Below are 21,513 nucleotides of genomic sequence, written 5' to 3'. Positions count from 1 at the left end.
ACCCACGGTGGACATATCCTACTAGAGGTATCCCTTTGCCATTTCCTAGGCACCTTGATCTCATAGCAGGTTGCTGTGAAGAAAGCATTGCAGGGGTGCAGGGAAAGGGAAAGAGAGGGATAAAGAGAAAGAGGGGAAGGGAAAGATAAAAAGAGCAAAAGAGGGGTGCCTGGGTGGCTCAGTCAGCAGTGTCTGCCTTCGGCTCAGGTCATGATCTCGGGGTCTTGGGATCAAGTCCCTCATGAGGCTCCCTGCTCAGTCATATGCTCTCTTTTTCAAATAAATAAGTAAAAATCTTTAAAAAAAAAAAAAAGAAAAGAAAAGAAAAAAAAAAGAAAGAGAGAGAAAGCAAAAGAGCAAAAGGAGAGGCTGAGGGCAGGCTGACAAAGATAGGAAGGGAAACTGCCCACATGGAGGATTATAGAGAGAATTCCTTCCGGGAGTGGGGAGTAATTAATCAGCTGTGGTTTCCTTTCCATCTCCCCAAAGCAGAAAAAGGTCATTTTATCGGATTTATTTTTTCCCCTTTTGCTAAGGGATTTAGGGAGATCAAAAAATTTTCAATAGCCACACCTTTGTGAGAAAAATAGAAGCACCCAGCCTACTGCTCCTCACTTGAGAGATGAGAACGGAGGCATGGAGAGGTCAGAAGCCTGGCTCAAGGTCACAGGAAAGGCAGTTACCAAGTTAGGATAAGACCCTGGGTTCTTGACTCCAGCCCTTTACTTTATCCACAAAGTCAACACAAGCAGTCTAGATTTGTTATCTCGCCCCCTTCTTTCTCAAAGGCTGAGTGACAAAGAGTGCTTAGTGTGATACTGAGTGTAAATGACAGCACAGGAAGTCCATTCTCAGGGCAAGCTGTGAGACTGGCAGCTGAACGGGAGGCTAGAGAGCAAGTCTGTACAGAGCACTTTCAGTCCACACTCGCTATCTCGCCCCTACTGTGGCCAGAGTCCGCTGGGGCCAGGGGGAGGGGTGGTGAGGCTGGGGGTGGGGGTGGACACCGGCAGGTTCAAAGTCCACTTAACTCATCAACTCCTGAGCATCTCTTAGCGAAGTGAAAGGCTGTGACTTAACAAGGGGGAAACGAGTCATCTACAGGACTGGGTATTTTGTGTCATTTTAAATGTCATTTATACGATAATTCATGTTTTTTATGGATTGTACTATATAATCATTTATACAATCGTGTATATAACCATTGTGCAGATATTCAAGGAACACTGTTTTCTGACATGGTACTAACCTTAGAATTCAGCTCTTGGAAACATGTTAACACAGTTCTCGAGAAGTCTATCCAGTCACGTAGCACATGTTTGAAGCTTAAAACGCTGAAAGTAAAGAAATGTTACATCAAAACAGGTTCAGTGTGAATATCAACCATATATGGAAGAAACATTTATATGGAAACCACACCCACTGCTGCATTCACAGTTCTTTCAGCTGAGAACTGGTGTAAAGTGTCTTGGTCTAGTTTATAGCACAGAAACAGATTTATTTGTGCTGTTACGACACTGTCATTTACTTGAAATACAAAAAAAAAGAAGTAGATGAAGAAAAGAAGAGAAATAGGAAAGAAGCCTATAGTGACTTAATTCTACTGTAAATTGAATTTCATTATTATCTTCCTATAAACATACCTTTTATTACAAGTGTTTTATAACAAATGAATAATCTCTTTAACAAAATGAAGAAAAATAAACTTATTAAGGGACAACATCCAAAGATAATTTATAATCTCTCACTTAATGCTAAATTGTGACCACAAATTCTTTTTTAAATTTTTAGGTAGCAGTCAAAATATTGCATGACTGGGAGGTTTGACATAATCTTTATATCTAATCTTGACTGTTCAATTGTGTTTAAAATAATTGAAAGAGAGGTAGTGCATCACAATCTGACAGACCCTCAAAATACATTTCTTTCTTAATTCTAAATGTCCACAAATTGTGAAAAGCTAATCTCTGACATGCACACTCTGAGTGACCATAAAAGATCTCCATATAGAATGGATCTGTTCAAAATATCAGTCATCTATAAAATAAAGATAAATAGTAATCATCACAGATGGGAATTGTTTTACGTTACCTACTTATATCCAAATTTCTAATTATTCTTAATGTCAATCAGAAGTTGAAAGATTTTTCCAGAATCTAGAGAGCAAACATAGTCAATGAGGGAGACGCACACAGAGACACAAAGAGACAGAAAAAGTCCAAAATGTACTTTCTTAAAATACCAGACTACTTCAGTTACGACATATGTACTAGCTTGGGGTTTCTAAATCAACAGTCTGAAGAAAAACTGCCTTGTCATCATTACTTCAAAATATATGGATCTCACGAGAAACAAATATGTGAAGCTATAGATCTAAATCCAAACTCTCTCTGTGAAAGAAAACAAATTTTAGCTGTACAAGTGCAGCGACTTGACCAATCCACTAGAAATTACACTGAAACTCCTCGGGCAGGATAGTAAACTCATTTTCCTTGCCAAAGGGAGGAGAGAGAACAGATAAGGGACACTCATGGAAGCAAACAGAATGCAAAACTGAAAAGCCTGAATAAAAAAAGGCCGATGAAAGCATAACATTAAAAAGAGAAGTGTTTAGCTGTTAAATCATCCAAATTGCTTTGCCAAATTCTGACATGCTTGATTTCCTGTAGAAAAAAAAAAAAAAAACTCTTTTTTTTTTTTTGTCTTTGAAAAAAAAAGTGAGGAAAAATAACCAGCTGTTCCTTGTATAGTTCAGGAAACAAGTTTGATTTATTACTTTAAGGTTATTTTTGAATGAGCTGCTTGTGGCAGCCAGAGTGCAAGAAAAGTCACTGAGGCCTGTCCACTTGAAGGGCTCAAACTGTTTCCTGAACAGTCCTTCTTCACTCGGCACCTCCGACGGCTATTATTGACAACGTGTGACCGGGGCCTTCCAGGATTTTAAAACAGCAGCCAAACAATCGGGCTGTCAATTACCTTTTCCCCTGTTGTGAAAAAGGGACCCAAGACAATGCAACTTCTCAGCAGGGAGGTGTGCAGCTCCGAGTCTGTAACCCACTCTGGCACCTCTCGGCATTCAAAACCGAGTAAATGGTTGGTGCCTTCACTTTTGTCTGCGTGTGTCAGCTCAAACCAGAATGACTGCAAGGTAGATGTCTCCATGGAACGATTTTTACGTTCTTGCTAGGGCAAAGTTGACTCTGTCTGTTGTTGTCTCTGCATCTTGTGGACATTTTTTTCCTAAGATCCAAACAGACACAAAGGGGAACCCCCCCCCCCACCGCCGCCCGCCGCTCCCAGCCCCCTTCTGCAGGCTTGTCCTCTGGGAACGCCCAACTCTCTCTACCTATATTGTGGCTTAAAAAACTTCCTGTGGGCATTGATGACTTGCTGTGAGGACTGTCCATCACCCCGCCCCTTTGTCTGGCAGTCACTTCCATTCGAATTTGACTGACTGAGGAAGCCTGAGTTATTTGTAAAGAACAACAAGGCTTTTCATTCATAATTTTAGTAGGGGGACAGGGTGCTAATGACTGAGCTTGAATAACTAGGGAATGTGGTATTCAAGGCAGGAAGAAGCCCAACTGGCTGCCAAATGAGAAAAGGAGAGGGATGTAGGTGAAAAGCGCCTGCGTAAAAGCCCAACAATGACCGGAGGATTGCACGTATATACAAATACAAATCAAGTTTTTAAAAGGTGAGACAATCGAAAAGGTGGAATCAGGAAGGAGGACAGGGAAAATCTAACAGGATTTCATTAGCTTTGGGGTCAAGTTACATGGCAGAGTTTACAGAATCCGAAACCCATAAACTGTCTATGGAGGAAGTGATCTTTTCTTCCACTGTGGGTTCTCCTACAAAAACAAAAAGTTAAAAAAAAAAAAAAAAAGCAAAACTGGTTTTCACTCTCTTTTGGTACCTTTCATATGTTCAGACAAAGAGAGTTTGTTTTCCAAGGGTATTCAGCCTGGCAATCAAGTCTGGGTTCCAAAGAGCTTACTTTCAGGGGTTTCTCCTCAACTTAATGTGCATGCAGCATAAACACAATATGTAATAATTTTACATACCTGCTGCTTCCCAGGAAGAGAAATTGTGAAAATGTAAATTTCTGTTTGAATTTAACTGTATAACTATCATGAGATTTATTTTTCTTACTACAATAATAAAATTGTGGTTTAGGTTTTTTTAGCAAGAAATTAAAAGTATCACATGGATATTTTTATATGCATGATTTTCTTCATAGATTCATAGGAAATAATCCAAAATAACAATGTTGCACATTTTAAATCTATTACGAAGTAGCAGAATGATGCAAGCTGCTTTTTGCAAAACAGGTATAATTTCCTAAGTAAAGAATGTTTCGGTCATTATTAGAAAATATTTACTATGTCTCTTTTGTTAAAGCAAGTCAAATAAAGGTAAAATTGAACACTAACAAATGATGATTTATCTGGAAATCAGCACAAACAGAATTTCAGGCAGGGAGACTCTTTAGGTCTATCTAGCTTTACAGAGTCTCTTAGGACGAGTTTTAAGGAGTACTAAGGCTGGCAGACAAAGTTCAGACTCTGGGCTGGATGCCTAACTTACCCTAGGTTCATAGGTCACAAACTGACGCAACAAATATTCTTTAAAACTGAGGAGCTAACTACAACCACCATATGGTTATAATCCATTATCTCATTTCATTCTGACCATCATCCTATTCGGATCAATAAGGAAACTGAGGCACATTGCCATTTCAGTATTTTCCAACTATTTCCACGTGAGTACCCAAGGCAAAGGACTATAAACATGCTCCTGGAGCATTCCAAAAGTAACCTCAAGTAGGGCTCAAGTGGGATTTCATCATCATGGTTGCCTTCGCCATCATCATCATCGTCATCAGCATTTTTAGCTGCTTGTGTCTTAAGAATATAAGTGAGTTGAAAAGGGTGCGCCATGTTTATCTTGTGGCTTCCTGTGCCCCCTGGTATATCCCGGAAATCCTTAGTGTTCTTTCCCCTGGCTTTATAGAGGTATAATTGAATAAACTGTAATATATTTAAAGTATACAATGTGATGATTTGATACATGTATACATCCTGAAATGATTCCCACAACCAAGTGAATTAACATGTCTGTTATCTCACATGGTTTCTGTTGTTCTTTCTTTTTCTTCTTTTTCTTTTTGGTGAAGTGTACCATACACTTTTATTAACTATAGTCATCGTGCTGTATTGTAGATTCTGAGAACTTATTCATCCTATAACTGAAAGTCTGTACCCTTGCACCAATCTCGTCCCATTTGCTCCCCGCTCCTGCCCAGCCTGTGGCAACCACCATGCTACTCCTTGTTTCTGTGAGTTCAAACGCTTCTGTTTTTGAGAACAGGTTTAAATAATTTACCTCAAAACTTAGAAGCAATGATTAATTAAGAGTTCAATCGCATTCTAATGATTCTAGGTTCAAAACCAGGCAAAGACCACCATGGTCTTTGATTTATCACCCCTTGGGACTCAAAGCTTAGCCCATAGGACCATGAATGACAGACAGATGCCATGATTGACCAGGACCACATCCGGGCCAAATCATGAAGTTTGTATATTTTGTTTTTCACTCCAGACTTCCTTGTCAACTGTGTTGGCCCCCTCATGTAGATATAAATATTAATAACTAAAACTCTGGGGTACCAAAAAAAAAAGAAGAAGAAGAAGAAGAAAGGAAGGAAGGAAGAAAAAGAAAAAGAAAAAGAAAAAGAAAAAGAAAAAGAAAAAGAAAAAGAAAAAGAAAAAGAAAAGAAATGAAACAAAAAGAAAACCTTTATTTTAGGATTTGGTGATTTCTGTGTTGTAAGTGTACCCACCTTGGCTGATTTTCAAACCTAATGTCACTAAGTGCAGAGATGAGAAGAGATATCCAGGATCAGCCCTTGCAAGCAGGTATGAGCCTGTTCTAGCATCTCCATCTATCTATGCTTTGTTTGATGTCTATTCCATTTTCTGTTCTTGTTCTCAGTGAGCTATGAATCTCCATTATGGTTTCATTATAATAATATAATGACTTTCATTTATTGAAGAGTTATTAGAAGTCAGACTTCCTCTAACATTCTACATGCATTATTCATTTAATCCTCACAATGATGCTTGGACATAGGAATATTTTTATCCCCAGTTTTTACTACCACTATGGGGAAGGGAACTAAAGCAGTAGAAGATTGGAAAATTTATAAAACTTTCCTCCTTGAAATCAACCTGAATCAGGCTCTATATAACAGATCTTACTATCTGATTTGTTTTTCAATCTCCCAGTAGAATTCTAATATGCAGACAGAGCTGAGAACCACTGATTTTGAAAACAAAACAAGGACCTGTACTACTTGAAAAACTATATATCACAACTTTCTAATTGAATGTGGATAACTATATGCTAGGTCTTAGATAAAGTTTAATTCACACTTCTATAAAGGATTTTTAAAATAGTCATCAATTATTAACCATAAGGGGGATCTGATGAAAAGTGGTCACCAAAATACACTGGATATTTTGAGTAAAATCCCCACTGTTACTGAAGTATACTCAGTCATTCCCAATACCAGCTGATTTGATTTATAATACTTGCTGAGCTATAATGCTAGTGACCACCACATGGAAGATATCTTTTGCCCTTTAAGTACCATGGGCTCAGGATATTTGTATTATCTTAAATTTCAGGAGTATCATGATCCACTCATAACTAGAAAAGTGGTCAAGAAGGTAGGGCATAAAAACAACTTATTTTAACAATTCTATAAAGTTCTTGAGAAAAGCATGTCAAATACATGAACAAAATCTTTTTTTTTTTTTTTTTGGCCAAAATCCTGGTCATGCCTGAGTTTGAAATGCCCCTATGATGTCTTGAATATACTTATAAATTTCTTTAGTGCCATTAAAATATTTTACCTTCTATCTAGAAGTATCTTAGCTGAACTCAGCTGAACTTAGCTGAACTATAAAGTTACAGTACTACAAACACAAGGGCCTTTTTTACCCACACTCTCAGTATATATTCAGAGAAATGTTACTTCTTTTTTTTTTTTTTTTTTAATTCATTTGAAAAAGAGAGAGAGAAAGAGCACGAGGTGGGGGGTGGGGAGGCCGAGAAAAAAGCAGACTCCCTGCTGAGCAGGGAGCCCAATGCCGGGCTCCATGTCAGCACTCTGAGATCATGACCTGAGCCGAAGTCACACACTTAACTGACTGAGCCACCCAGGTGCCCTGAAAAATGTTACTTTTAATAGAGCACATAAAAGTTGTATTGTCAAGGGGGCACCTGGGTGGCTCAGTGGGTTAAAGCCTCTGCCTTCAGCTCAGGTCATGATCCCAGGGTCCTGGGATTGAGCCCCGCATCTCTGCTCAGCAGGGAACCTGTTTCCCTTCTTCTCTCTCTGCCTACTTGTGATCTCTGTCAAATAGATAAATAAAATTTTTAAGAAAAAAAAAGGTTGTATTGTCAAAATAAGAAAATGACACACCTGTAACCTGTGGCCCAAAGAGATCAACTAGCGCACAGCCTTGCTCGGGAGCTGCCTCCTTCATGATCCTCGTCAGCATTACCTCCACTGGGTCCATCCACCCTGAAGCCTCAGGAGCACCCAGCTGAGGAAAACTGGCTGAGCAGATTCCCTTGAAAGGCTTTCATGGCTACCTGCCTCATCTCTTCATTTAGACTGTCAGCTCCTTGCTATCAGAAACTAGCTGGTTCACATCTCAGACCCATTGAGCGAAGCGATAAAGCCAGCAGCTCCCAGCCCCAGGACAGGAACTCTGTTCCCAGAAGGCCACACCATGTTGATATTAAATAAGACTGCTTGATACGTACTTGCTGTTATTAAATAAGAGAGAATACTTAATATCTACTTGATTTCCCAGAATGCTGTAGACTAGGACTTGTTTCATAGTGCAAGACTCTAACCCTAAGAATTGTGTTTGATTGTTATTATTCTGAGTCATGCGCAAATTCACCTTTACACATTCACAATAACCTAAAGAATTGAGGACAGGGAAATATCACGGCGCTCTGGTGTACAACAAATACCTCTGCACATATCGTTTAATGTAAGTGAACATACATCTTCCTCCAAACAAGATGGAGCTTCAATACCATTTCAGACACAAGGGTCCATCCACAAAATACACAGTTACATTCAATGTGGGACAAGCCTCCCCAATGTTGAAGCCAATCTCAAATAAGAAGGAACTCACATTTCTCAAGCCTGCAGATTTCTTGAGCAAGGAATTCAACGAGTACACATTCCAGTCAGAAACAACCACAACAGCTAAATAGGTCCCTTCTTCCCTAAAGTGTTTTACCTACTTTGAGGAGGTTATACATAAAAACAAATCAATGTAAGATTAAGACTTCTATCGAAGTACTATTAATAGCTGAATACAGCTAAATACAGTCATTAAAACTTGTTCCAAACCCAGATTCTTATTTCCACATGAGTACAAACAAATAAGATACATAAAAGAAAGCAAATTGTGCTTACTGATTTTAAAACTTTGAAAATATGGAGGCAAAAGAGTGATTTTATCAAATAAACTATCAAACCCAAGTTAGTTTAAATGATCACGCTGACTTACTGAGAGTACCCCATAGGGTAGGCTTTCTAGAGATACTCTATATCATCCAATCCTCCCAGCAACCCCTTTACAAATGGGAACTAAAGTTAATTATCCCATTCATTCTTCATTCATTGACTCATTTCATCTGAAAATTATGTCTGAGTTCCTTAATTGCACCAGGCCCTTTAGTGCTGTAGGTAAAACAGTAGGCAAAATCTACTTGGATTCCAGACCTCATGGCGCTTAGAACACAGTGAAGAGGACAGTTATTAATCAATCACAAAATCACATGTATGTTTGTAACAAAGAAGGTCAGGAGAGGAAAAAGGAGACTTGACCTACTCAGGTCAATAAAGCTTCCCTGAGAACAAAACAACTGATATATGAAAGAGTAGTAGGAATTAATATGGGAAAGGCCAGAAAAGTGAAGGGGGGGGGTGCGGATAGCATGTACAAATGCCCTGTGACAGAGTAGATGTACTTTGGAGCAATTAAAAGGTAGTACTTACAGCTGTGGGGTGGATAGCAGATGAATGTGGTATACCAGAAGGCTGAGATGGGAAAGAGGCTGGACCGTAGGACCTTGAAGCAGGGTTGAGGACTTGGATCTTTATCCTAGGAGTAACAAGAAGCCAGAGTGGAATTTAAGCATTAGAAGATAGTGACCAGAGTTGCCCAAAGTGGCTAGACTAAATCCAAATTCAGATGTCTTAAACTCCCAAAGCCTCCAGAACCTATTAGGATATTTGTGATTTCAACCTGCAGTATCATTTTATTTTAGAAATTACAGTTAAAAAAACAAAGATTAATAATTTTGAAGATTTAATTTCTAATTTTTCAAATGCATGATTTCAGTACCTTTTAGGGTATAATGCAAGTACGTCTCTGCCTAGTGTCAAACCAGGGTGAGAAGACTATTTCTCAAAAGGGCAAGGAGATTTTCACTTAAAATGTGAAGGTCAAAATTGTTCATTAATCAGTGCCTTTCTTGCAACTGTGTTTAAAATGTGTCCTTGCTCTTTTTTTTTTTTAAGTTTATGTGTTTATTTATTTTTAAGTCATCTCTACACCCAACGTGGGACTCGAACTCACAACCCGAAGATTAAGAGTCACATGCTGCTGACTGAGCCAGCCTAGCACCCCCGTGCTAACTTTCCTTTTCTTTTTTTAAGATTTTATTTATTTATTGGTCAGAGAAAGACAGCACAAGCACCAGCAGGGGAAGCAGCAGGCAGAGGGAGAAGCGGACTTCCCACTGAGCAAAAAAAAAACAAAAACCTGATACGGAATTCAACTGTGGGATCATGACCTGAGCTGAAGGTAGATGCTAACTGACGGAGTCATTCAGGTATAGCCCCCGCCCGACCCCTCGTGCTAACTTCTTAACTTGAAGCTATGGATTAGTACTTAATTTTAATTATTAATATAATCATATTTTTGCCAAATGCACTTTTCAAAGTAAAAAATTCATATGTTTACTTTCACCTATATTTTCTAGCTACCCTTTATCAGCCTATTTATTAATTGCTTTATTAAATAGTTTAAGAATAGCTTTTTCCTACAAGCTTCCTTCCTATTGCATAATACTCCCATTAACATTTACTCTAACTTTATAATATTTACTATTTCAGCGATTAAAAGTCATGGCCTTAACAAACTTGATTCAGTCACTTCCTGATAATTATGCAAAACACAATGATAATTTCCAGGCTAGTGCAATGACTCTTAAATTCTGTCATTAAGAAAATTTCAAAAACTCTTAATTTGCTGTTACAAAATTAAGACAAAAAGTATTGACTTACTTTAATTGCATTCATTCAATTCATTCATTCATTGAAATGTGCTATTGAGCGCCTAAGGTTTACAAAGATTAAAGTATGTGTTTTCTTTTTTTTTAAGACTGGGAAGGTGAAGAATCTTTCTATTTTAGTTTCAGGCCCATAACAAAGAAAGTACATGGCAGCTGTGACATACATTCCCCAGATCCCTGGAACAGTCACACTCAACACAGAGTGTGTATAGATAGAAAAGTCGTTTCGTATAACACCACAATATTCTCAAATGATTCACAATTCCCTATAACTTCAAAACACTTCCTTTCCAAAGAAACAAATTAAATTTGCATGCACTCTTATTCCATTTACCGAATTAAACATTTTTATATTTGACCTGTTAACTGAAATTAAATCAGGGCTTGCTAGTATCCTCTACATTGCGGTGTCTAGGTCATCAGAATGACTTTAGTGGAATCTTTTCAACTACATCTTCCTTAGAAAACAAGTTGAACTTCCTATGTTCTTTTGATCAAGTGTCCACATATTGAAAAATGTATAACCCAAACCTCCTATTTGTTCAGAGTTTAAAATCTTCCTACTGCTATTAGGCTTCCGCCAGTAATATCCAAATACTCATTTTAATTTCTGATTTGCACTTATAAGCTTATAATCCAAGCTTTAGCATTGGGTTTAAAGATTCTTGAACAAAGTAGATCAAAAGTTAAAAACAAACAGAAAAACAAATAAACCTGGGGCTACTCAAGTAAAGGCAAAGCAACAAGGCAGTGTTTTCACTGATCAGAATTTCTTTGCACACATCAGTCCTACAAAGGAAAAAGCTTAATCTAGAGTTCAAGGGACAAATAAATTAGAAATACGGAAGGATAACTGGAAGGCAAGCCTGCAGGGACAAGGGGTCCCGCCCTAAGAGGAAACCATTCTTTACACCACCCAGGAAGGAGCCCTCCACCCTTTCCCCATGATAGGTGACAAAATCTGATTGGATGACAGGCAGAGGGAGGGTTAATCAATTGAAACAGCCTGCCAACAACCCCATTAAAACCCTTAGACTTAGGAACTCTGGTGGTCAACCCTTCAGGTCCCCTCTGTTGTTGGGAACCTTGTACTATCACTTTGCTATTGCTCAGTAAACCCTGCTTTGCTACCCACCACTCTGTCTGGTCTACTTCTTCATTCTTCCAAGCATTGAGACCAAGAACTATGGGCACCAATGGAGAAAAAAAAATCCTGCAACAATATAATGAGGAAAATCTTATTGGCCAGCAAAGAAATTGTGTTTTGCCTTGAGAACTTCAATCCACATTTGATTTTGCATAAATTGCAGTAGGAATGTGCATGGATGTAACAGGAAGATTGATTAACCAGTTGAAACCACCAGGTGGATTCAGGTTGAATATAAGATCTCTGAGAAAGACAAGACTCACAGGAGCCTCCAGTTCAAAGTCATCTCATCAAGACCACTCCTTCCCTGGGATAACGCCCTATCTTTCTCTGAGTTTAGTTAGGGATAAGGGACGTCTTTGAAGAAGGTCAGATGCAGAGATAAACTGTTTCCGGTTCTTCAGGCTGTATAGATAAGAACCCTAGTAGTCTATTTTGAATTCCTTTGCAACTTTCAGTGTAGTTATTCCCAAACCCTCCTAGAGACAGTATCAATAGAATTTGGAAAATCAAAGCCAAATCAAATTGAATGACCACAACCATGGCCACCAAATCAAAAGGTCCATTATTGCAAAGCTCTTTAATTTAGGAAGGTTCTTCCCAGAAAAGACCACGCATAAATTAAGTTTTCTATTGCATTTGGGATGTGAGGAGAAATGATGGTTGAAAGACTAGATTGTTACTCTCAGAAGCAGTACACACTATCGTGTTCTGGGGCCAGTTTTAAGTGTGAATACATAAATAAATTGCCTTGGTTATAAAGCAAACACAACAAAATAATATCTATTAATTCTTCTTTGTCTCAAAAACACGTCATATCCCTGCAAAATTTCTCTTTGGTTATCAAAACTGAGTCAGAACCTAGTAAGGCCAAGTGATTTGGTCACTCTAACAAAGAAACTGGAACTAGAGTTGTTTAAAGCTATGTTCTCCCTTGCCTACGACATGAATCAAAAGCTTAGATGAGGAAATGTAACCTTGAAATTCTGAGTTAACTCAGCCAACATACCTACTGGTAAAGAAGCATGTCTACACTGCCTCTGTGGATGCCCTCTACCAAAAAATAGAGGTTGCAAACTTCACAAAGGTTTATACACAACCCCATTAAAGAAAGAAATTGAGGATAATTATATTCATAAAATGAAGTAAACCCAAATAAACGAATGCAGAAAATAAAATGAGTGCAGGGATGAGATCCTAAATATATGACACGCTGTCCTGTTCAAGAGCTGGGATTAAGAAAGCATATTACTTGGTGCAACCTGAGAACTCAGGAATGGTAAGGGTGCAGCAAGAATTTCCATGGATTCTGTACTTTCAACACTAGGCAAATGGTAATGCCTGTTCGAGCAGTGCTGCCTTCCTAGAACCTTGCACAGCACCTTTGAAAATGGGGCTTCACTCTGAAGTTTTACATAACATTCTTTCATAATCCTGAAGTATCTTCCAGAATGAACCCCAGTTATAATTTTGGAATGCAATGTGAAAATTAATTTGGGTACACGTTGCAAGAGCTGCACCAAACACTTCATTATGTCTGTATACCCACGTGCAGACACACAAACAGCATTCCTCTCCAGGATTATAATTCGCTATAATTTGGGGTAAATTTGGGGGCACAATATATTGATGTATAGTCTACATCTGAAAAAAAAAATTTTCACTAAATAAATAATAAAGAGCAAGTTAGAAAGAATGCAACAGGTTCTTGTTTTTACCTTGTGCATAAGTGATAGGTTAAATGTTTTTCCAGTCAATTAAACTGGAGGCTGTGGGGGAAGGAGAGGAGAGCTAGCTTACATGGGATTCTTTCTAGCTCATGAGAGATAAATATAAATTCCTAGATTCTTTCCTATTGACTCATTAAAAATATAAGGTGCTCTGACCAGCCAGAAGCTCCTAATTTAAATCCAGCTTTGATCCAGAACAGTGTGTTTTCGCAAAGCTCCTGCAGCGGGGTGGGAGAGTAGCATGGGTACTAGTGTCTCCTAAGAAGCAGCCATTGGGTGCAGGGGTTTGAGAAGACGAAGAGAAGGCTTTTCTTCCACCTGCTCTGCCTGAGACTTGCTGCCCCCAAAGGGGCATCGAGTTGCCCACCAGCCTTGCAGACCTTGGCTTTGGCACCCCACTCCTTTGCATTGGTAAAAGCTGGAGTTCTTTCGAACCTAGGTATCTCATCTCATATTCCACACGGAAGGTGTCCCAAGAGACGGTAGGAAAAGCTACCCGGCTTTTGTTCATTTTGAACCAGCCGGCCTAATACACATTTTAGAGCGCAACCTCCCTCCCCTGCCCTCATCCAGTACCGGGTAAAGCCGACTGCACCAGCCCCAGCCCCGCGCCAGTCGGGCGCCCCCTGGTGGCCGACTGTCCCATAAACGCAGAGGCGCCGGTGTTCACCCTGAGGCTCAAAGGACTTGGGCGTGGGGCGGGCTGCCCGGGCGGTGGAGGCCCGGTCGTCCCTTAACCTCAGCCCCAGGGACACGGCAGAGCCGGACGATATAGCCTCGTCCACCCTTCCCGAGGTGTGGGGGACGTAGGCCAGCACCCGGAAATAACACATGCCACTTCCCCTGCCATCTCTTGTTCCAAACCCAGGGCGAGTGGGGATCGCCCTAGAGAAACATGGAGAAGGCAGGGCGAGAGCGCAGCGCGGCGGGGAGCGCGCCTGGGACAGTCTAGAGCTCGAGCCCGAGAGGAGGCAGCGAGCGCCAGGGTAGCTGCAAACGGACCTGAACTGGAGCCCGAAGCTGGGAGTCAAGCAACACGTTTTCCTAGCACTATTTCAAGAACTCTAACCCCGCACGAGGGCAGGTGCTATTCGGGAGATTTGACCGTACTGCCCTGTAAAGTAAGCACATTCTGTAAATTATTAGAATTCAGTGTCAGGGGCGGGGGGCGGGGGGTTAATTTCCCACCGGTGTTCCCACGTACGGGCACGTTTCTTCGTAAACGAACGGCAGTTAGAGCAGTGCGTACCTATGCATTTTCTATCTTAATAATATTTCTACATCTTCAAGCGGGAAAATGCATACTGCCTTCAAAATGTACAATAGGATCTTCATGGGAAATATTCTAGGTGACAAGGGAGAGTCAGGAATGAAGGAGGGTGACCCCTGGTTAAGTGAAGGACGTCTGCCGTGGAACAGGAAGCCCCCCTCCCATTTCAGAAGCCCGTCCTGTCGACCTTGAGTTATATCGTGTCTGTGTTATTAACTAATTTTTAAAAGGCTGGGACTGTAGAATGTCCTTCAGTTATTGCGTCAACCAAAACAGATCTTCAAAAAACCTCCATCTATAGGAGCTAACTCTCCTTGAAAAATAAAACAAAATCTCCTACTAAACTAAAAACTCCAGAGCGACACCATCAAAGGCAAATCTCGGTCAGAGCATACATAAAGTACTTGAAACCCGAATCTGCATTCCGCTCCTCTCGTACACGGCTCCGAGGTGGGGGAGGCGGTTTGTGCCGGTGCCTGGTGTATAATCGGGTTAATCCAGTAGACAAAGAATAAACCAATAGCCCTCCCACCTCACTTCCCGCTCCCCTTCCCCTCCGCCCCCCTCTCCGCGTCGCCCCCTCGAGGGGGAACAGAAAAGAAGAGAGGTGGCCTTGAAATGGATTCCGAACAAACTCTTAAAACCTGCAACTTGTTGTTTTAATGCGAACACTGAGTGGCCGGGATTCGTTTTCAATGCACATTCCCTTTTCCCAATGGCCAGGAGAAAGTTCCCTAAGTCAGGGCGAGCCTAAGACTCGTTCGTCCTCATGGCCTCTGGGGAAACCTTAAGGTCGGTGTTTCCTTGAAACTGGATAAACTGACCCCGCCGTGCCCAGCCCGGCCCCGCGGGCGCCCCGCGTGACCGCGTCCGGGCGGCAGGACCGGCCCGGGGACGCGCGGGGCGGCGCGGTTGCCCTTTTGAATGCCTCCTGCGGCTCGGAGCGCTGGCGGGCGCTGAAGTGTGAGTGAATGTAGCCCCGCGGAGCCAATGAGCTGGGACCGGATGCGATATATCCTCTGGGACAACAACTGCTCTGTTCCGCCTCGGATCCACATGACGCCATTTACTGCTGCCGCGGCCGCCGCAGAGCTCCCTGCCTCCGGAAAGGCGAGGGCGCAGGCCAACGGCGAGCCCCCCCGGCCGGGCCCCAGACCCTCCTCCTCCTCCTCCTTCACCTCCTCCTCCGCACCCACCGCCCCCGCCTCGGCCTCGCCGCCGCGCCTCCACAACGCCCAGTCTGCACCGCTGAGAGCCGCGCGGCGCAGCGCGAGCGGAGGACAGGGGCCGGCGGAGCGCGCAGCGCCCAGGCCCCCGCGCCCGCCCGGCCCGGCCCGCGCCCCCGCGCCGCCTCCGCGGCGACGCGGCCGCGGCCGCACGGCTTGGCCATCTGGCTTTAGGTTTTCTCTAAGGCGGTTTTCTTTTTCTCCTTCGCTCATCTGCCAGGAAAAGAGACTAGCCGTTGGCGCTTCGGCCTCCAGTTCATTGAGAAAAAGGAAATACTCCGCGTGCGTTTCTGGAAGGGGGGTCGCCCCCAGCCCCGAACCCCGGAGTGTTCATCGGCTGGGGACTTGGCTCCGGATTTTCCTCCTTTTTTTTTTCCCCTCCCGCCGATTGCTCGGAACTTGGACTGAAGCAGAGTTTGGAAAGAAGGGGCGAAAAGTTTGCATCGGGGCTGGATTTTATTTGCACATCGCAGGAAGACGAGAATCCAAGGGAGAGGGGTTGGTGCAAAGCCGCGATCACGGTGAGGCACGTTTGGCTCTTCCCCTCCTGGCGCCTTTGCCGGCGCGTTGTGGGCAACATGGAGTAGGTGCAGCCGGACCAGGAGTGGGCTCTGTCTCTCCTCAGGCCTCCCTTTCTCTAACCCCGCAGGTTCCCCGCGGGGATCCAGGGAGCTGCCTGCGGAGCTGCCCTTGATCCGAGCTCGGCCTGCCTCGGCGGGGGCTGCAGTGCGCGCCGGGCGCGGTGTCGTCCCCAGCCCCAGGACCCCACGCGCCCGCGCTCTGGGGGGTTGGGGTGGCGGACTGCTCGTCGCGGGTCGGCTGCTGGCCCTGCCTTGGCCGCGAAGTCGGCGCAGAGAGCGGGAGAGGGAGGGGGAAACACTTTGTGTTTTCCAGGTCCCCGTCGTAGGCGCCCGCATTTCTAACCTGTTCTTCTCCAGGGAAGGCAAGTCCCGGGTGAGACCGTCCCGAGGCAGGGGCGCCGGCGGGACTGAGGGCGCGCGGGTCGCTCGCCTCACGGGGGCTGCGAAACCCCGCGGGTGAAAAATGGGCAGGGTGCCGGCTACAGAGGGGAGCCGGTGCGGGTGGAAGCGTCGCCCTGCCGGGCGCCGGGTCTGCGGTTCGGAAGTGCAGCTCTCTCTTTTTTCCGTTCTCTGTGGTCGGCTTGGGTCACGCTTTTTTTATTTTTGGAGGATTGGGCTGACCTACCACAGGAAGAAAGTCATCAAGCGGTCGCGATCGTTTTCCATTACCTGAAAATAGGTGGCAAAAGAGGCTAGGTGTTGTTGTTTTGGTTGGTTTTTTTTTTTTTTTTTTTAATATCCTTTGATGGCCTGATCTACTTTTTCCTGCTTCTGCTGCTGCCTTGAATTCGGAATCTTGTGCGTTTTTACAAAGCGGTTTCTGTGTTTGCCCCACCCTTGTGCTGAAGTCCTTTTCCCTTAATCCTTAGTCTGATCACACACTGTTATTAATGGAGGTTTCTAACCACTTTCCGGGTGGGGAATGGGGGAGCGTGGGGGGTGGGCGGGCGGCGGGAGCTGCAAAGGAGGCTAGGAACGGGCAATAATCATTTTTGTTTAAAAAAAAAAAAAAAAATCTCTCCTACCTCCCAAAGATGCTACTTTCCAAGGCAAGCAAATCTTCGCGGAAAGTTTCCAGCGCAGGGATCTGCGTGCTGCACGCCTGGCTTGTGCAGTGGGGCTCTGGGAATTGCTCTTTCTTTTAAAAAAGCAATTTTTCTTTCACTTTTTCTCTCCACTCAGATGGGGTGTGCAGATTTGCAGGCAGTGCGCCTTCGGACAGTGCATGGTGGAGTCGCACAGTGTGCGTGGGTTCGACCTCTGTCCCGGCAGTGTATCTGAGACATGGCTTTTGGCGTCAGGGCTTGAAACCTGTGCCCGACATTCGAGGGCCTTTGCCAGAACGCCCTGCGGTGGGCTGCGTGACCTCTGCCTGGGGGTGGAGTGGTTCCCTTCGGGAGCTGGCTAGCAGTTCTCTGGGGTGGGATATATTTTAGCCGGGAGGTAGAGAGGGGGAAGTGTGCTCTAGCGTTTCAAGGCGCGTCCCCCCCACCCCCACCCCGGTTCCGCGCCTTCCAGTCAGTTTTAGGATTGTGTGCGGGGTGAGGGCAGCTTGGCCCCTGGGCTGTGTCAGTTTCCCGGGAAAAAAGGCCCCCTGGGGATCCGACTGTGTCCCACCTGCTGGGGACGGTGTTGGGATGCAGATAGAGCCGCTAAACGGAGTGAAAGCAAAGATCTACGTGGTCTTGTCTTCCTTGCTGTTGGAAGTGAGATCCGGTTTCCAGCTCTGCCTTGGTCCGAATTGGGAGGCGTGTGTCACCTGCCTGTGTCTCTCATAAAAATCGGGGGCCCGTTTTTGTTCATTGTAGACTTAGCAAATGGGGGTGATAGTTTGGACATTTATAGAGAGATTGCAGGTTAAGCGATTACATGTCAGAATGAGAGATTGGAGACGTGACACGAGTCTTTGAAACACTTCCTGTTATCCCCAGTCAGTTTAGGTTGTAAACTATTAAGTTTTGGGAAACAGGCAAAGCAGTTAAGATTTTTGGACATAACTGATTTCTGAAACAGGGAGAACAGTCTTAGGTACAGAATTAAAGATGCTTTCTCAGGCTATTGATTGTAAAATGTTTGATCCACAAGTTGTTGAGAAGTTGAAAATAAGTTCCTGTCGTCTTTTTGCTGGTTCTCATTTTCCTGGCACCTTAGCAGGGTTGGAATGGATTTGTTTTTAGTTTATAACTTTTGCTACTATATAGTTAATAATGCATGACTGTTGTGAAACATAACTTCGGGGTGGGGGGCATGTATTTGCTTTTTTGCAAGTCACATTCATTCTACGGTATTCTAAAAAGTTGCAGGATACTTGCTAAATTATAATTCGAGGTGTATGATGTAAAAGCAGAGTAAGAACCAAGAATTTCTAGGCTGCATTTATTGATGTTTAAGGCAAAAATGACCACGACAAAGTTAAACCCATCTCAGATTTTGAAAAAGTATTCAACGTTTGCATCTGGTGGCAGCAGTGTTGTGTTCTAAGGTTATTTTCTTGCAGTCTTTACCTTGAACCTGAACCTTGCAGTTTTATGTTTATTTGAATAGAGAACCAATTCTTACGTGATTGAAACAAAGATCAGCTTTGCGTTAACTACACATCGCAAGGTTAAAGGACTGTCAGTACCCGGTCATAATTTTTACTTTCTGGTATGGCAGTGATGATCATGTATGGCTATTGTAATTCCCTCCGTGGCCACTCCATTTCAAATCCTGTTCCTCTAGGAGAGTGGAAAGCGAAGAGTTAATTCAGGTGGGCGGAGAGTGGGAAGTATCCTGGAGTGTAAACCAGCTCTTTCCTCTTGGTTTCTGCAGGAATTCAGATGTGTTCTAAGCCCGCTGGAGTGACCACACTTCCCAGACCTGATGGAGGCCAGAGCTCAGAGTGGCAGCGGGTCCCAGTCCTTGCTGCAGGCGTCCCGTGACATTGGCCGGCAGCGTGGGGAGCCCGACCCCAGAGATGCCCTCACCCAGCAGGTACACGTGTTGTCTCTGGATCAGATCAGAGCCATCCGAAACACCAATGAGTACACAGAGGGGCCTACTGTGGTCCCACGACCTGGGCTCAAGCCTGCTCCTCGCCCCTCTGCTCAGCACAAACAGGAGAGGCTCCACGGTCTGCCCGAGCACCGCCAGCCTCCCAGGCTCCAACAACCACAGGTCCATTCTTCTGCACGAGCCCCTCTGTCCAGGTCCATCAGCACAGTCAGCTCGGGGTCTCGGAGCAGTACAAGGACAAGTAACAGCAGCAGTTCCTCTGAACAGAGACTGTTAGGACCGTCTTTCTCCTCGGGCCCTGTTGCTGATGGGATAATCCGTGTGCAGCCCAAATCCGAGCTCAAGCCAGGTGAGCTTAAGCCCCTGAGCAAGGAAGATTTGGGCCTGCATGCCTACAGGTGTGAGGACTGTGGCAAGTGCAAGTGCAAGGAGTGCACCTACCCTAGGCCGCTGCCATCAGACTGGATCTGCGACAAGCAGTGCCTTTGCTCAGCCCAAAACGTGATTGACTATGGGACTTGTGTGTGCTGTGTGAAAGGTCTCTTCTATCACTGTTCTAATGATGACGAGGACAACTGTGCTGACAACCCGTGTTCTTGCAGCCAGTCTCACTGTTGTACACGTTGGTCTGCCATGGGCGTCATGTCCCTCTTTTTGCCTTGTTTATGGTGTTATCTTCCAGCCAAGGGTTGCCTTAAATTGTGCCAGGGGTGTTATGACCGGGTTAACAGGCCTGGATGCCGCTGTAAAAACTCAAACACGGTGTGCTGCAAAGTTCCCACTGTCCCACCCAGGAACTTTGAAAAACCAACATAGCACCATGAATCAGGAATATGACAGTAATGAGGATTGTTCCTTTTTTTTTTTTTTTTTAACACATATGCAACCAACTAAATAGTTATAATCTTGGCACTGTTAATAGAGGGTTGGGATATCCTTCGCTGTTTGCAGTGAAATGCTTTTTGTCCATGTGCCATTTTAACTGATACGCTTGTTAGAACTTAGCTAATGGAGCTCAGAGTTTGGGATAAGGAACTTGGGGACCCACGTGTTGCATAAGCTAAAAGCAACAGACACTCCTAGGTAAAGTTTTTGTTTGTGAATAGTACTTGCAAAATTTGTAAATTAGCCAATGACTTTTTTTCCATTGTTTTCTCCAGAGATAATGTGCTATATTTTTGTATATACAGTAATATTTGCAACTGTGAAAAACAAGTTGTGCTATACTATATGGCACAGTCACAAAATATTATACTAATATGTTGTACATTCGGAAGAATGTGAATCAATCAGTATGTTTTTAGATTGTATTTTGCCTTACAGAAAGCCTTTATTGTAAGACTCTGATTTCCCTTTGGACTTCATGTATATTGTACAGTTACAGTAAAATTCAACCTTTATTTTCTAATTTTTTCAACATATTGTTTAGTGTAAAGAATATTTATTTGAAGTTTTATTATTTTATAAAAAAGAATATTTATTTTAAGAGGCATCTTACAAATTTTGCCCCTTTTATGAGGATGTGCTAGTTGCTGCAAAAGAGGGGTTACAGATGCATATGTTCAATATAAAATAGAAAATATATTAACGTTTGAAATTAAACTGAACTGTTTTGTCTTATTTTACCTTTTCTTTGTTTTTGTTTTTGTTTTGTTTTGTTTTTGAAGTGAAAAAACCCAAATTTCATGTCAAGACTAGCATTTCAATGAAATAGTTTCACTTACCTACAAGGCTCTTTAAAGGGGAGATTCAGGGATTTTTTTTCCCCCTAGAGATAATTCTGGTAATTGGGAGGAAAATAACTGAGCACTTGACTCGGGTGTATTAATCCTGAGATCATTGTTCCTGTTCTTTCCTTTTACAGACTGTTGGCTTTCCTCTGTTTTGCATGTTTAAAAAAAAAAAAAATGTTTAACTAATTCATTCTGGAGACTTCCCTAAAAGATTAACAATTAAGGTTTTTTTCTTTACATACGGAATTAAGTATTATGAATAGCCATGAGGCTAATTCAGGACCAGAAAAACGAGTTTAGTACAACATTTATTGACTGTCCTCTGCCTGGTATGAGTATACACAGATCAATGAGGCAAAAATGTTTTCTTGACTTAGCTGATTGTGGCTATGTTTTTTCCAGCCGGTATGGTTTTAGACTTAAGTTTATCACCATGA

The 21,513-nt window shown here is 43.1% G+C and overlaps 1 protein-coding gene and 1 long non-coding RNA gene across 6 annotated transcripts in view; one reads left to right on the top strand and one right to left on the bottom strand.

Annotated features, from left to right (window-relative positions):
• LOC309849138 overlaps nt 1–19,152 on the bottom strand; it is a 262,806-nt gene extending 243,654 nt beyond the window's left edge. For all 3 annotated transcript variants that reach the window (XR_014303519.1, XR_014303520.1, XR_014303521.1), the window contains exons 1-3: nt 17,375–19,152; nt 9,095–9,200; nt 1,250–1,334 (exon numbers count right to left, since the gene is read on the bottom strand). This is a non-coding gene — a long non-coding RNA (uncharacterized lncRNA). The remainder of the gene's footprint in view (nt 1–1,249; nt 1,335–9,094; nt 9,201–17,374) is intronic.
• SPRY2 (sprouty RTK signaling antagonist 2) lies at nt 16,110–20,945 on the top strand. 3 transcript variants are annotated; one of them, XM_082701460.1, is made up of 2 exons: nt 16,110–16,289; nt 19,161–20,945. In XM_082701460.1, exon 2 carries the CDS (start codon nt 19,212–19,214, stop codon nt 20,157–20,159), a length of 948 nt encoding a protein of 315 aa, XP_082557586.1. In that variant the 5' UTR covers nt 16,110–16,289; nt 19,161–19,211; the 3' UTR covers nt 20,160–20,945. The 3 variants fall into 3 exon arrangements, with proteins under 3 accessions (XP_082557586.1, XP_082557587.1, XP_082557588.1); XM_082701461.1 differs by having other exon boundaries at nt 16,212–16,294; XM_082701462.1 differs by lacking the exon at nt 16,110–16,289 and adding an exon at nt 16,322–16,711.
• The last annotated feature ends 568 nt before the right edge of the window (nt 20,946–21,513 follow it).

This window comes from Mustela nivalis, assembly GCF_964662115.1.
Source record: "Mustela nivalis genome assembly, chromosome: 15".
In the NCBI taxonomy this organism is placed as follows: Eukaryota; Metazoa; Chordata; class Mammalia; order Carnivora; family Mustelidae; genus Mustela; species Mustela nivalis.
Note: the sequence above shows the minus strand (reverse complement) of the source record. Positions and strands in the feature narration are given on the sequence as shown.